The 15,721-nt window shown below is 36.9% G+C and overlaps 1 protein-coding gene and 1 pseudogene across 1 annotated transcript in view; both read left to right on the top strand.

Moving 5' to 3' along the window:
- SBSPON (somatomedin B and thrombospondin type 1 domain containing) overlaps positions 1-15,721 on the top strand; it is a 50,048-nt gene that overhangs the window by 21,962 nt on the left and 12,365 nt on the right. The window contains exons 3-4 of the mRNA XM_072604866.1: positions 6,362-6,449; positions 9,382-9,558. Coding sequence (XP_072460967.1) covers positions 6,362-6,449; positions 9,382-9,558 — 265 coding nt within the window. The remainder of the gene's footprint in view (positions 1-6,361; positions 6,450-9,381; positions 9,559-15,721) is intronic.
- On the top strand, positions 2,014-3,141 carry LOC140501344 (dysbindin pseudogene; annotated as a pseudogene).

Raw genomic sequence — 15,721 nt, 5'->3', positions numbered from 1 at the left:
CTTCACGTGGGTAACCAACTTCTGAAATTTTGTTGACCCCAGGATCAATCAGTCAACAATCATTTAGTAAGTGCTTATAATTGTTGGGGATAAAAAGAAAGGCAAAAGCCAGTTCTTGCCCTCATGGAGCATGAGAAAATACCTAGATAGATGCAAAATATGCACAGAATTAGGTAGAAATAGGTTTAGATGAAACTGTGAAACTTTAAAATTCTTTGATTTCTTGATCTTCCTCTAATCTTCAGAGTGCCGTTAGACACATCAACAAATACATACATTTACTTTTAAATTTTGCTTTGATAATTTTAAAGCTATTGGAAATACTCCAATACTGTGAATTGGAGCAGAACCACAGTAACAATCCCTGGATCTAAGGAGAAGCTCTGTAGTAGAATAGCTCAGTCCTACTTAATAGGAATAATGAATCCACCAAAGGGGTCACATTGAAATTTGTACTATTTGAAGTTACAATCATGTAAAATACGGTCATTGATCCCAACCCAATGGAAATATGCAGTGGGAATTGCAATAATGTACCACTTCGGGGAATTAATTATTCCCACTAATTAGGACCTAGTTTTATTGGTTGGATAGATCAATAACCCAATCAAAAAGGATGAGTTAAGTGTTTGTTATGTGCCAGGCAGTATGCTAAGCAAAGAAGGCAAAAATAGTCCCTGCTCAGAAGGAGCTCTTCTTATAAGGGAGACAAGATGTAGGTAATTAGGTTCATTTAAGATACACACAGAATAGATAGAAGATAATTTTGGGGAAGATTCTTGAATCTGGTGGGACAGGGAAAGGCTTTATAGACTAGTGACCTGGAACGGGTTTCTGTCATTATGTAATCCAACCTCCCCTTTTTTGTGAGAAAAATGAAGTTCTGAGAAGTCACATATTAAGAGTTTAAGCTTAAGGTCACATAGGTAATAAATAAGGAGAATTTGAACCCAGATCTTTTGATCACATATCTATTTCCCCCCCATTATGTCATGAAACTTAAGAGATTCATAGGCTTTAGAGTTGGATGGGACCTTAGAAATTACCCAACTTAAACATCTTATTTTGCAGATGAGGTAACTGAATCCACCAAAGGTGAAATGATTTATTTGATTTTATGAGGTCAGTTAATGGCAGAACTAGCACTAGAACCCAGATTTTTTGACTTCCTATTATTGATTTCATTAGCTCTTCTAGCTTGCTAATTCCCTGAGGTTGCATTCAAAGAAAGGCCTATCCAATTTTCTTGAAGAACTCATTCTTCTTCTCCTTTTCCCCTGTTTTATATTGTCACTATAAGCCAACTATTCACAGCCCTGGATAAATTCAAGTGGGACAGAAAAGGAGACCTATCTTGATCCTGTACCACACATGACTTCCTTCTCCTCTTCTTCCTGCAGACCTCATTTCTGCTTGTCCCATTCTAAAACACATTAAGTTCATGTTTGTTAAAGGCATCTCTGTTAACCTCCATCATTTATACTGAAGCAGTAATGGTGGATTCTGATAACTTAGAGCTGCAGGTTAAATAAGAGTTTGATTAAGATTAGAGCAGTTGGGGCAAGTGCAAATGAAAACTGGATGTATTTCTCCACCCAAGTTATTTTCAAGGATGAGAGTCTAGTGGGAAAAGTGCTAGATTTGAGATAGGCGAACCTGTGTTTAAATTCTTGCTGGGCAACTCACAGCCTTTGTGTCTTTGGAAAAGTCATTTAACATTTTTGATTTAAAGTTTCCTCATCTGTGAATTAGGGAGTGAGGGTGAGAGGGTACAAAAATGGCCTCTAAGTTTCCTTCCACTCTAAATCTATGATCCACTATGATTACTCTTTATTTGTAAAGTCATCAATTTTCTATTTATTGATTCTCAAAAGAACTTATTTACAATTTCAAAGGGACATGAAATAAAATCTTTATCAGAAAAAAAAATAAGGCCCCAGAGTGCAGGGTGGCATGCCAAGAGCATGGGGCTATGAGGGGAGTGGGACCAGGGTGTGGGGATGTGTGTATGCAGGTGACAGTTGTGAAGTAAGGGGCCACCCCAGACTGAGGGGAAGGGGAGCAGGAAGAAGAAGAGACCGCAGCACAGATGGGACCAGCAAAGATGCTTGAGATCCTGAAAGAGAGGATGCTGGAGACCCTGAAAGAGAGTCTGTTGAGTGTACAGCTGGATTCACCTCCAAGCTGAAGTCTTTAAGTGACAAGTCAAGAGAAGCAAAAGTTAAAAGCAAAAAAAGGACTGTTCAGTATTTGCCAAAGTTCTCTGCTAGACTTGAGCTACTCAGCAGATATGAAGATACATGGGCTGCCCTTCATAAAAGAGCAAAGGAATGTGAAAGTTCTGGAGAGCTAGTGGATACTGAAGTGGTGATGCTGTCAGTACACTGGGAGAAAAAGAGAATAAGTTTAATAGAGTTACAAGAACAGCTCCAGCAGATTCCAGGATTGTTAGCAGAGATAGAATCCCATGACTGTGAATTTGATTCAGTTAGAGGCTAATTTTGAGGAGGTAGAAAACCACTTACTGCATTTGGAGGATTTATGTGAACAGTATAAATTAACAACTGGAAAATTACAAGAAAAACAAAAGGAAGGAACTTGAAGCCTTCAAAGCTGAGCTAGATGCAAAGCACACTCAGAAGGTGCTAGATAAGGAACACAGTCAACAGCTGAAACTAAAGGAATGCCAGAAATTCTTTGAAGCCTTCCAGCAGGACATGGAGCAGTACTTTTCCACAGGCTGTCTGCAGATAGCTGAACCAGGAGAGCACATAGGCAGCATGTCATCCATGGAAGTAAATGTAGACATGTTAGAACAGATGGACCTAATGGATATATCTGATCAAGAGGCCCTGGATGTCTTTCTGACCTCTGGAGAAGGCAGCATGATATCTCCTGGATTAGAGCCTGATTCTTGTACCTGTCAGAATGAAATAAGCCTTGAGGTTCCCAACTATTCTGCATCTCAGAGCAAACTGACTTCCTTATTCTCAGTCTGCACTGACTCTGCAACCCAGGAGAATAGTGAAAGTGGAGAGTCTCCTGTTGTTCAGTCTGGTGAGTGGACTGGCCAAGTGGACACTGCTCTCTCTGGCTACTATGAAGGCCAGGTCAGATGTCAGTGATGAAAATGACTCTTAAATTCCATGAAGCCTGCTCTTCGTTCTTTGACTACACAGTATTTCAACAAATACAGATCAAGTTTTGATCAGATACCTTCCTGAAGTCAATTGTTTTATGGGGATACTACACTTGTATAAGATTGCCAATGAGTGGTATTTGTCTGACAGCACAGTTTTCTCTAACAATAAAATTTGAGAACTTTGAACATTATTGAACTTTGTACAGCAAATAAAAAAAAAAAGAAAAAATAATGGTCTGATTAAAGGACCATTATCACTGAGGTTGGACCCTAAAGCCTTTATTTGAAATTTTAATTGAAAGTTGGTTCAAATGACCATTTTTCCACTTTATGAAATGAAGTAGATTTCTATCATAAACATGAGGCATAAAATTCGTATTAATATACATGCTTCCCATTCCTTTGAATCATTTAATATTCTTGTATCTTTTCCCCTATTGTATATTGTGCTTTATAAAGTTACCAGATGGATATTAACTCATATTTCTATTTATTTTTTTGCTTCCAAATTATTTTTTATACATATTCAGTTTTTGTGAAGACCTGAGATCTCTCCATTAGCTCAAAGGGCATTAAATACTTTTCAGAATAAATTTATTTCACTGTATTTTTTAGGTGAAATATATACCACACATTTTTTACAAGTGTAGGTTTTTACAAAATTATACATGTAGTAATGGATTGTTGGAGGTCCCTCAAAGAAGAACTTGTTCAGTAAATAATTAAATATATTATCTATGAATGGTAATGGTCATGAGCACAGAGAAATATGAAATAGTACTGAAGGAGAAAAGGATTTCTAAAAAAAAAATTACAAGCTTATTTTTTTTAAGTAAAAAAAAGATAAAGTTACAATAATTGTAATCAGTGTGGAACTGTCCATACCCAGGAAGCCCTGTCTTTCCACAAAATCACAGGGACTGAGACATTGAATAAACCACTTTGGAGAAATCATAGTGGTTTTTAATCTGGTTGGCCATGGATTTAGGAGAAAGGGCACAATCATACTTTCAGGGGACTCTGTTGGCAAGATCATAGCTACTCAGTTTCCATCTTCTGCAATTACATGGAGGTGAAAAATAATGATGGTGAGTCAAAGGAACGGAGGCTTCAGAGCTGAAGAAAATCTTGGGGATCATTTAGCCTAAACCCCTCATTTTATAGAGGCAGAAACCAATATCTATAGATGTGAAATGTCTTACCTAAGTCACACAAGTGACTAGGTAGAGTCAAGTTTTATATCTAGTTTTCTTTCGGTTAAGAAAGTTATTAGGTGTGTATTTTGTCACCTCAGATTCTTCTCTAAGGGAGGATTTTCTTTTCTTTTATCCCCTTACTCATTCATTATAGCAGGGTGGGTAGATAGGGCTTGAATTTGGATAGCCTGCCCCCTTCCTGTGGATAGTCACCATGTCCTGGGCTGAATCGAATCTAAGTGAGGAGTTTCACTTGCTTCTAAACTTTGAATTAAGAACAATTTGTTTAAACTTTTGTAGGAACATATTAGCTACTCATTAGAAGGCATTGTACTATTTTAAAAAATATAAAAATAAATCTAGGTTACATGGATTGAAAAGTTCACAGGCCACTTTTATTATGATCTATGCATTTACTAGTAGATGATTCCCCCACCCCCCCACTTGAGCTAATGAAAACATGATCATTCAAGTAACTAGAAATGGGGAAGTAATTAGGAACACAGAATGCTTTAGGTGTGTTTGTTATTATAGACCAAGTCTGAAATGAAAAAAGAAAGAATCTCAGTACCAGAGCAGCTTTAGACAACTAGAGCTGTGGCATATATGTGTGTGTACACATTTAGACATGATTGCATATATGTATCTATGTACATAATATGTGTGAGAGAGTAAAGGAAGGAGGGGGCTGTCTGCTAGAGAAGATGGGAAGAAATGAGACCTCTTATAGGAAGGTATAGAGGAGACAGGATAGATTCAAAAGAAAGGAAAAAAATTAAAAAGGAGAGAGAAGGAGAGGCTGTCAACCTAGGTGTCATCCCTGACTCCTCACCCTCTCACCCACTAAATCCAATCTAGTTGATTCTACCTTTGTAATATCTTTCTTTCCTTTATGCCCTCTTCTTTCCTCTGAGACTGTTACAAACTTGGAGCAGGCTCTCATTACATAAAACACCTGGACTATTACAATAGATGACTAGAAGATCCTTGCCCTAAGTCTCCACATTTCAGTCTATTGTACCATCAGCTATCACTGATCTTTCTAAAGCACATTTGACCTTCCCACCCCTTTCCCACCAACTCATTTAGTAAGTTTCAGTGGCTCCTTATTGCCTTCAAGATTTAGCTAATATTTTGCCTTCTGCAAGAAGCCTTTCTTGATCTCTCCTAATTCTAACGCTCTTGCCCTGAGATTATCTCCGTTTTCTCCTGCATATATCTTTTTTGTACATAGTTGTTTGCATGTCATCTCTTTCATTAGATTGTGAACTCTTTGAAGGCATGGGCTATTTTTGCATTTATTTCTGTACCCAGAGCTTAGTACAGTGTCTGGTACATAATAAGTCCTTAATAAGTATTCATTAACTCAACCAATCTCTTTTTAAATATATCCCTTTAGTTCTTTTTGTACTTGCCATTGTGTTTTCCTCTTCTCCTCTCCTTTTCCCTTTTTAATATATTTTATTTTTGAGGCTGGATTTCCCTATCTTTACCAGACTGGAAGTATAGAGGCCACTTATGAACCACCAATGCTAATCATCATGAAAAACTTAACCCCCATTTTTTTCTGACCTGGGCTGATTTACCTCTGCTTAGTTAGGCATCTCACTTTCTCTCTCCCCACTACTTTTTCATCCAGGGGTTTGCCACATTGCTGCTAGACTTAGTTCACACACCAAGTCTGCATTAACTCTACTGCAGCTTGGATCTCCTGAACTCAAGCAATCCACTAACCTCATGGTCCCCAGTAACATGGACTACAGACACAGGTCATCCCATCCTGCAGTCATAGATGTAAGCCCCATTTCCTTTCTTCCCATAAAGTATGTATGCAAACTTCTCTCAGTTATGGTTAAGGGGATATTTCCATTTACCCTCTCATAACTAGCTTGATGAGTCATGGGAAACATAACTTTTTAAGATGTGTCATAAAGCTAAAGGGCTAGAAAAGTATTGTACTGTAGTGTAAGCGCTTTATTTTTTAGACTGTATATTTCAATACAATCCTTTTTTTTTTTTGCAGTTCCTGCTTTTATCACTACCTCTGCATACAACAAGGAGAGAAAAAAAGTGGTATCTCCACAGTGGTCTACAGACACAGGGGATGCTGGGTAATTTTTTAATTTAAAATTTAAAGGTTGAATAGTCAGGTCAGTAATAAAAAAAAGTTAAGCCTGTTTGTGCACATAGACACAATCTAAGTTGGATAATTGAATTTGTTTTTTTATTGACTTGTATAGTGCATTTATTCTTTCTGAATTTAATCTGCTGCTACCATAGAGTAGAAAATATATGTGTTCTTCCTGGTTTTATGAATGCCATAAAGAGTAAATTAGGTTTGAATTCTGAGTTCTTTGGAGAAAGGTTTTCTATAAAAATGGAATTGCAAGATTACATACCTAGAACTGGAGGACCTTAGATCATCCAATCCAACCCTTTCATTTTATGGAGGAACAAAATGAGACCCAGAGAGGTGGTATGGGAAGTAATGATCACATTACTTTGTGAATTAGTGGACTTTATGGAAAGAGAACTGAAATTGGTACTAGGAATTCTGAGCTCCATACTTACTAGCTATATGACTGTGGGCAAATGAATAAATTCTCACATCCTCAGTTTCTTCATCTGTAGAATATGGTAAATAATATTTTCTCTACCTGCCTAACAGGATGGTTATGAATAGCACACTTTGTGAACCTTAAAGCACAATACACACTTGAATTATTATCAATATTTATAGTCTAGGTAGGTTCTACAGACAACAGCCTAACTTCTGCTAGGTGCATTTAAACATGGCATGTATGGTACTTGTAAAAACATCAGATTTGTATAGTGATACCTACTTTCTCCACAATAACCATGTGAGGCAAGGTGTAAAAGTATTGTTACTTCATTTTACAGATGAGGAACCTGAGATTAACAGAGATTACATGACTTGCCCATAGTCACAAAGTTAATATGTCAGAGCCACAATTCGAGCCTGGATCTCCTCATTCTAACTCTAGCATCCTTTCTTTTCTACCACAAGGATATCTCACTATGTGAAAGACAATTGAGTTGGGAAAAAATTCCTTCCATTAGATCATGTAGTTTATTAATCTGCCTGTGGATAAGATTTTTCAGAATAGGATAGATACATCAAACATTGTTATCCAATCTTCCTTAATCATCTATCACAATTCTTTATTTTTAGGAGTCTTTCTTTGTAGCTCAGTAAGGAAATAATAGTGTCAAAGTGATATTTTCTGTAATTATCATTGGACATTTTTTCTTCATTTTTATATTAGAGCCATAAATAACATTTAAATCTCAAATCAACATGACTTAAGATATTAGATAGACTTTTTTTTTTTTTTTTTTGGCAACTCTGAAAATCCTCATCTATGCTTGGAAGTTCTCCTTTGAGAACTATCCATAGGTTGTTAGAATCTCTTCCATTGTATCCACTCGTGAGTGTTAGAATTAACCTGTTTTCCATTGCCTCAATATGGAAATGCTCCAAGTGTGTCCAGGGATCATAGGGAACCCCAAGACCTTTTTAGGAGGTCCACAAGTTCAAAATTAGCTTAATAATACTAAGATGTTTTAATTTCTAATATAATAAATAATGACAGATCATAAGCCACATCAGCAAAAGCTCTTTGAGGAAAAAATTTGAGATCTGTTAGTCTACTAAAACACAAAACAACTTGAAAGCATACTGCCTTTTTCAACCTTAATTTGTTTAACTTTGTAAAATTCTTTGAGAAGTGTGCAACACTGATTCTGCTGATGTATTATAAGGGTTTTGTTTTTCTTGTTTTGGGGGGAGGAGTGATAAGGGATAAAAGGGATAAAAAAAGAAATGTTCAATAATTGAAAAAAATAAAATTAAATAAAAAATGCAAACAAGAGAAGCTAACACTCTTTCTTACACATGATTTAAGAACTATGTCCAGGAAATAAGCTATCAGATTTTTTTTTTTGCTTTGTAGGAGTGCATTAAAATCATGAATTAGGAAGAGAAAAGATGATAAAGATCAGCCAACAAATAAGTCACCAATCCAAAAATGGAGATATCACCAAAGAACTGCTTATTTCACTATATTTTCCAAGATAAAAAAATGTTGTGACAGTACTTATAGATTGCATACGTGTAAAAATTTTATACTTGGACGAGCAGCCCTGAAAAGGGCTTTGTAAGCCCTCTCACCAGAGCTCTCTGAATCTTTCTTATACCAGTCATCCACTGTTAGTGCCCACCTTTACCCAACTCTCACCTGTGTCTTCAAGAAGCTGTAGCATGGGCAGCAGACATGCCCCAGTAAAACTGTCCTGGCAGATAGGCTAAACCAGGTTGAGGCTTCAAATCTGTTGGTGAGTTAGGGATGTTTTACCCCAAGCACATGAAGACTTCTCTCATCGAAATGTTTGGATGAGAACAATTTGTTCCAGTGGCCATGAAGGCCATTAAAGCAGGTGCTGTGGAGCACTTAGAGGTTAATCAAGCATTGAAAACATATGCGGCATCCCAGGCCATCTCCAGTTGTCCTGAGTTTTGTCCTGTAACTGGACTTTGATGACTCTGGAAGAAAGAGTGAGGCTGATAACTTTGTGTAATTCTCCCTCACTTCAATTCATGAGGAAGTCAAGATACCATTCCACAACGTCATTAGGCAAACAGCAATTTTACACTTAATAAAATACTTTTCTCATAACAACCCTGTGGGATAGATAGTCCTGGGAGCTGGGGGTGGTATCCTCTCTCAGTCTCTCTTTTGGATGAGGAAACTGAGAATGAGAAAGCTTAAGTGCACAAGGTTTTAGGGCTGCGTTTCCAGTTGTTTTTTAGTCTGACAATAAAAATTCTAATTATTGGGATGCTTCCAAGGAGTGGAATGGTTAGGTGCAAAGCTGGGTCCCAAGCCATGGCTTCTGATGCCAAGTTAAGGATTTTTTCCATTATACCACGTTGATTTTGGAGAACACTATCCTTTAAGGTTCCCTATTGGTCATACCTGTATTACAGCTTATGAAATTGTCTTTAACTTTTTTCCCCTGTAGATATTGTATGGAGTTCAAGACAGAATCCTTGACTCATTACTGTGCTATGGAAAATCGTCCCCTGACCCGCTGGATGCAGTACCTTCGAGAGGGTTATACTGTGTGTGTAGATTGCCAACCTCCAGCCATGAATACTGTGAATCTGCGTTGTTCTGGAGATGGCCTGGATTCTGATGGGTAAGAGAGGTAGATTAGTTTATATAAGCAAGTACTTTGTTACAAGATAGAATACTTTTCTGCCTTATTTATAATGATAAACTTTTTGAGAAGGAGAGCTCTACTTTCTTAGTGAGTACATATAATATGTACCAAGTCCAATATAGTGTATAACTGCAGAGATCCTGCTTTCTCTGTTTTTAAAATTTTTATTTCTTCAATGAATAAAAACCCATCTCTCCTTCACACTACCCCACCCTCTTGAAAAAGAGAGCAAAATAGCAAAACCCATGTAAAAATATGCATGGTGGAGCAAAACAAATTCCTGCATTGGCTACATGCAAAAAATATATTTCTCAGTGAGTACCTTGAATTCACTACCTCTTAGGAGGTGGAGAGCACATTTCATTATGAGTCCTCTACAATTGTGGTCGATCATTTCATTGATCAGAGTTCTTATGTCTTTTAAAATGGTTTACCTTTACAGTGTTATATATATTGTTCTAGTTTTGCTCACTTCATTCTGGATCAATTCATACAAATCTTCTCAGGTTTTTCTGAACTGTCTCTTTCATTATTTCTTAAAACACAGTAGTATTCTATCACATTCATATAACTGTAATTGGGTCAGCCATTCCCTAGTTAATGAGAACCTCCTTGGTTTCTAGCTCTTTGCCACTACAAAAGTGCTACTATAAATATTTTTGTATACGTGGGTCCTTTTTCTCTGCCTTTGATCCATTTTGGGTACAGATATAGTAGTTATATCTCTGGGCAAAAGGGTATTCACAGTTGCTTTCCAGAATGGCTGGATCTGCTCTCACCTCCACTAACAATTCATTAACATCTCAGTTTCCCCACAACCCCTCTAGCATTTGTCATTTTCCTTTGTTGTCAGTTTTGCAAATCTAATAGATATGAAGTGGGACCTCTGAGCAGTTCTATTGTGCAATTCTTTTAATTAATTGCAGCATTATTTATATGGTTATAGTCTGAGTTTCTTCACTTGAGATCCATTTGTTCATAGCCTTTGATGACTTATCAATTGGGTAATGGCTTTCATTCTCTGGGAGGCCATTTAAAGCTTGTTTAATATCTTTTTTATCTTCTGAGATTGGCTTAAGTCCTTTATTCTTTTTCTTTTAATCTGGGCATTTTGTATTTTTTTAAATGTACATTTCATTTAGATTGCCAGGTTTATTGGCATATAAATTGGGCAAAATAATTTTTAGTAATTTTTTCTCTTCATATGTTGTGAATTTTTTTTCTTAATTTTTGACAGTGGTAATTTGATTTTCTTTATTTTTAAAAATCAGATTTACTAAAATGTATATCTATTTGCTACTTTTTTAAAGCTCCAAGTTTTAGTTATTAATTCAATGTGCTTCAATTTTTTCACTACTTTAATTTTACTAATATTTTCTTTGAGTTTCTAGATTACTATTTTGGTGTTTTACTGGAGTTTTTAATTAGTTGGCTCTCTTAAGTTTTTTTCTTAAAATCTAATTCATTGACCTTAAGAGTGCCAACTAATTAAAAATACCAGTTAAGCACCAAAATGATAATCCAGACTTTTTCCTCCACCCAGGTGCTGGGTCTTTCCTTTCTCCCTTCCCAGCTTCCTTTCATATGTTATTTTTTGGCATTAGAGTGTGAGCTCATTTGCAGTTGTCCTGTATATACTTTCTTTTTTGCCAATTCTTCTTGTTTTTATCTTCACAATATCTCCTGTCCACATCCCCTTCTCATCACTTACACAACTACTGCCCTAGTGCGGGCCACCATCACTTCATGCTTGGAATGTTGCAATAACTTTCTGGGTCATTCATAAATGCTTATTGGTTGACTTAAATGATTTTAGAGTGATTATAGATCAGTAGAAAAAGGTCAGGTGTGAAAGTTATTGAGGTAGTGAGACCAACAAGACTTTGGAACGAATTGGACAAAGGGTGTGAGAAAGAATGAAAATTCCAGGGTAATTCCTAGAAAAAGCCCTGACAAAATTGTATGGTGTGAGGAAGCGGGGATGACTTTTGTTTTGGGGATGCTGAGTTTGAGATGTATATGTGACTTTCAAATGGAAATATCCAGCATGTAGCTGGGGATGTGGGACTCAAGATTAGGAGAAAAAATGGGGACTTCTCTGTTCTCCCTACCTTTTCACAAGCTATCTCCTATGCTTAAGAATACTTTCCTTCCTTTATTATGACTCACTTCCTCCTAGACTCAGTTACAAAGCTATCTTTAGCTGAAGGCCTTTCCAACTCCAACTGCTAACGCTTTTCCTTCTAACCTTCCTTTTGATTATTTTTCTTTTAGTCTGAATGTATTTTTCATTTACCTGTTGTCCCCATTATAATGTAATAATTTGTCCCCATATAATGAGAGCTCAGGTTGTTTTTCTCCTTTATTTGTATCCCAATAGCTTTACACTTCCTGGCACTATTATAAGTATTTAATAAATTTAATAAATAAATATTGATTGACATGTAAATCTGTCAGTCTTCTACAAAGTGATATAGCTGAATCCTTAGGAGCTGATAAGATCGTGAAAGGGAAGGTGATGACAGAGGGAGAGTGGCAGAGACAAACAGACTGAGACTGAAACAGAGAGAGAGAGGAGTAACACACACACAGAGACAGAGAGAGACAGATAGAGAGACAAGAGACAGATAGACACACAGAGAGAGAGCGAGAGACAGAGAGAGACAGAGAGACAGAGAGAGACAGAGAGAGCGTGAGCATGAGCCATGTCACAAAAAACCCAGGGATGAATTCTAGGAAAAAATATATCATTACATCTATGAATAAAGACACCACTGGTGACTTTGAAGAGAGTATTTCTCAGCAAAGTGATAGGGTTGGAAGTCACATAGAATGGAACTGAGAAGTGAATTGGAAGTGAGGAAATGAAGGCAACAAATGTAGATGACTCTAAGGATTTGGCTGTGAAAGAGAAAAATAAAGGACGATAGCTTGAAAGTATAGTTGAATCTATTTAAGGTTTTTAAAGGATGGTATGAGTTGGACATATTTGAAGGAAGCAAGAAAGAAGCCATTGGACAAAAAGTTGAAAATTAGGGATTTATAATCATCAAAGGGACAAGCTCCTGGAGGAAATTGGAGGGGATGATATGAAGGGCATCAGTAAAGAGATTGCTGTTTGCAAGAAGGGCTCATTTTTCAAGACTGAAGCAAAACGGGATTTGGGTAGTGAGTTGATTTGATGTCTAGTACTGGGGAAGAGAGAGAGCTTATAATGGAGAGACTTATTTTTTTTTTTTCCTGTAAAATAAAAGTTCCTCTGCTTAGAGGGAGGGAACAGTAGGTGTGGGTGGTTTGAGAAGAAAAGATAATTTGAAAATAGCCACTGCCTCACCTGGAGCCTTTAAAACTGGAAGCATCTTATTTTTTTAGGTCCAGACTAGGATGGGATTATGGCACTCATCCTGGATCCAGGTAGTTTCCAGACTAGAGTAGCCAAAGATGAATGAGTCCATTAGGCCAGCTTCTAGGGAGATCCACAGAGGGCCCAACAGTGAGATATTTCTCTATGAGGCTATCTAACTTTGATACAATCATTGAACTTACCACATAAGTTTAAGGCAGTAGTTCAGTGGTTCAAAAAACACCTGAACCTGCCTAACATTTTATCAGCCTGGCAATTTAGCTCAGTACTTTCTACTCAACATCTACGTCTGATAATTGTATCAGAAGCTTAGAGGCCAGAATCAGCGCTTGGCTTCAGATGGATGAGCCAATTCACTTCAAGGCTATAGTCTGGTTTTAAGAGTCTCAGGTAGAACTGGCTTTAAAAAATGGATTAAAAAGCATTTTTAAAGCATGGTGTGAACCTCTCTAAAGTCCTTTTTAGTCAGTCATTATTTCTACATTGTTGTTATATTGAATAACTTGAATTAAGTTTTACTAGGCACTTAGGTCTAGAGGTCTCAGTATAAGTTAATAAGTTAATATAAATTAAAAATATTAAAGCAACCCATAAAATGGACAAAGATAAACAGGGAATCTATTTCAAATAGATATTATATTTAGATTTAATATTTTTTCAGAATATCTCATTTGCATTTGGGACTTAAATGAATTTTAAATAAATTTTAATTTGACCTTTATTCATAAAATATCCTAGCTTCTGGCCAAAGAACTGAGGAGCTAGTGACTTTTAAAAATTTATATTTTTAATAATCTGGTTTTGTTAGTTTTTTCATTACTCACACTGTTTTATTATGAAATTGTAATGCCAAAGGGAATCTAAGAGATCAGTTAGCTCAGACCCTCTGTAATTGAACCCTGTGAGAAATAACAAATCCCTTCACCTTTATAGACTGTCTCATACATTCTAATTAAGTTAAGGGAATAATTGGAGACTTTACATTACAGATTGAGAAGTATTTGCTGTGTAGGCAATTTGAGGCAGTTTGGCATAGTACAGGCCCTGGAGTCAGAGGACCTGAGTTTAAACCCAGCCTTAGACAGTTACTAACTGTGTGACCCTGGATAAGTCACTTGACCCTGTTTGCCTTAGTTCCTTTTCTGTAAAGTGAGCTAGAGAAGGAAATGGCAAACCACCCCAGTATCTCTGCCAAGAAAGTGCCAAAAAAGGTTCACGAACAATCAGTCATACATGACTGAAAAATGACTAAAAGAATAGTTTCATCAAAAATTGTTGTACAACCTCACAGGAAGAATTTTGCGGAAATGGGGGGAGAGAAGAGGAGGCAGAGGTCCTGATCTATTATTTCTTTGCCATAAGGAATTCAAAGTATGAAAATTCTTACCACCAGTGCAGATCAGCAATTCATCTGAAATGTATATGCTGAGAGGATGTGGCAGGGGCCCTGAAAAGTTGCCCACAGTCCTAGAGCTAGTATGTCAGAAATATGTATGTATTGTTCCACACTGCCTCTCACTCAGGAATGTTGTACCTTGTTTTAGGAAGCTAAAATTTCTAAAGGCAATCCAACACATTTTCTCCTTTCCTCTTCAATTCTGGAACAACTCATTTATTTACAATGTTTCAACAAAATATACGTTCCGATGAACAACTTCTATGTCTTGTCCCTCCAACTGCCTGTAATAGCATTAGCAATAGGCATTCTTCATCCATTTGGTTTTTCCTATGTGAATGAATGAGCTGAACCCTTGAATGCTTATAGATTTCATTTAGAAAGCTCTGCAGTGTTACAAGGACTCAGTGAAACTATCTTAATGTAATTTGTAACTAGGAGTATATGGAGGGCTTTGCCATCTATAGAAAATTCTTCATTTTTGGTTTATGCCCTGGGCATCCACTATGTCAGTGTCTGGAACTTTGGGTCAGCACGTTTCCCTGTTTTATACCTCACTTAACATTAGTAATGGAGGGGGGCGAGTAATCATCAACGTTACCTCTGTTGTGGCATTTTTCAGGAAGTCTTGAATGGGAGACATTTTGTTAGGGGAGAATCTTTAAGGTGGCACTTGGTTCCATTAATATAAAAAAAAATAACTCATCTCCTCAAAGCAAAGAGGAGATAACATGCATATTTAAATATATAGAAAGTAACTTAGTGGGGAGGACATTTACAGTAGAGGGAATAATAATATGCATTTATGTAGCACTTTACAATTTAATATCTTCACAACAGTTTGCTATGGCAGGTGCTATTATTATACCCACACTTTATAAATGAGGAAACTGCAGTTGTGATACAAATTTGGATCTTTTGACTCCAAGTGCAGCACTGTGCCACCTAGCTGCCATCACTCAAGATCAAGAAAGATCTGTGCAGATGGTAATGTTGGAGGTGGATTTTAAAGGAAACAGGGGGATTCAAAGAGGCAGAAGAGGGGAGGGAGTGTATTCCAGGCATGAGAGACATCCAAGGCAAAGGCATGGAATTTGGACCAAGTGTGTTATGTGTGAGGAACAGAATGAAAGGTAGTTTGACTGGACAATAGGGTATAGATAGGGAATAACATATAACAAATTGGAAAGGTGAATTGAGGCCAGGTTGTGAAGGCATTTAAAAACCAGGGGAATTTACATTGGATATATAGCAGAACTAGAAACTGCGAGGGGTGCCTAGATGTTGGGAAATGGTTGAACAAGTTATGGTTTATGAATGTGATGAAATGCTATTATGTTATAAGAAATGATGAAGGGGTGGTTTCAGAGAAATCTGGG

This window comes from Notamacropus eugenii, chromosome 4 (assembly GCF_028372415.1).
Source record: "Notamacropus eugenii isolate mMacEug1 chromosome 4, mMacEug1.pri_v2, whole genome shotgun sequence".
NCBI classification, from domain to species: domain Eukaryota; kingdom Metazoa; phylum Chordata; class Mammalia; order Diprotodontia; family Macropodidae; genus Notamacropus; species Notamacropus eugenii.
The sequence above is the reverse complement of the archived record's forward strand: the minus strand, read 5'-3'. Positions and strand labels throughout refer to the sequence as shown.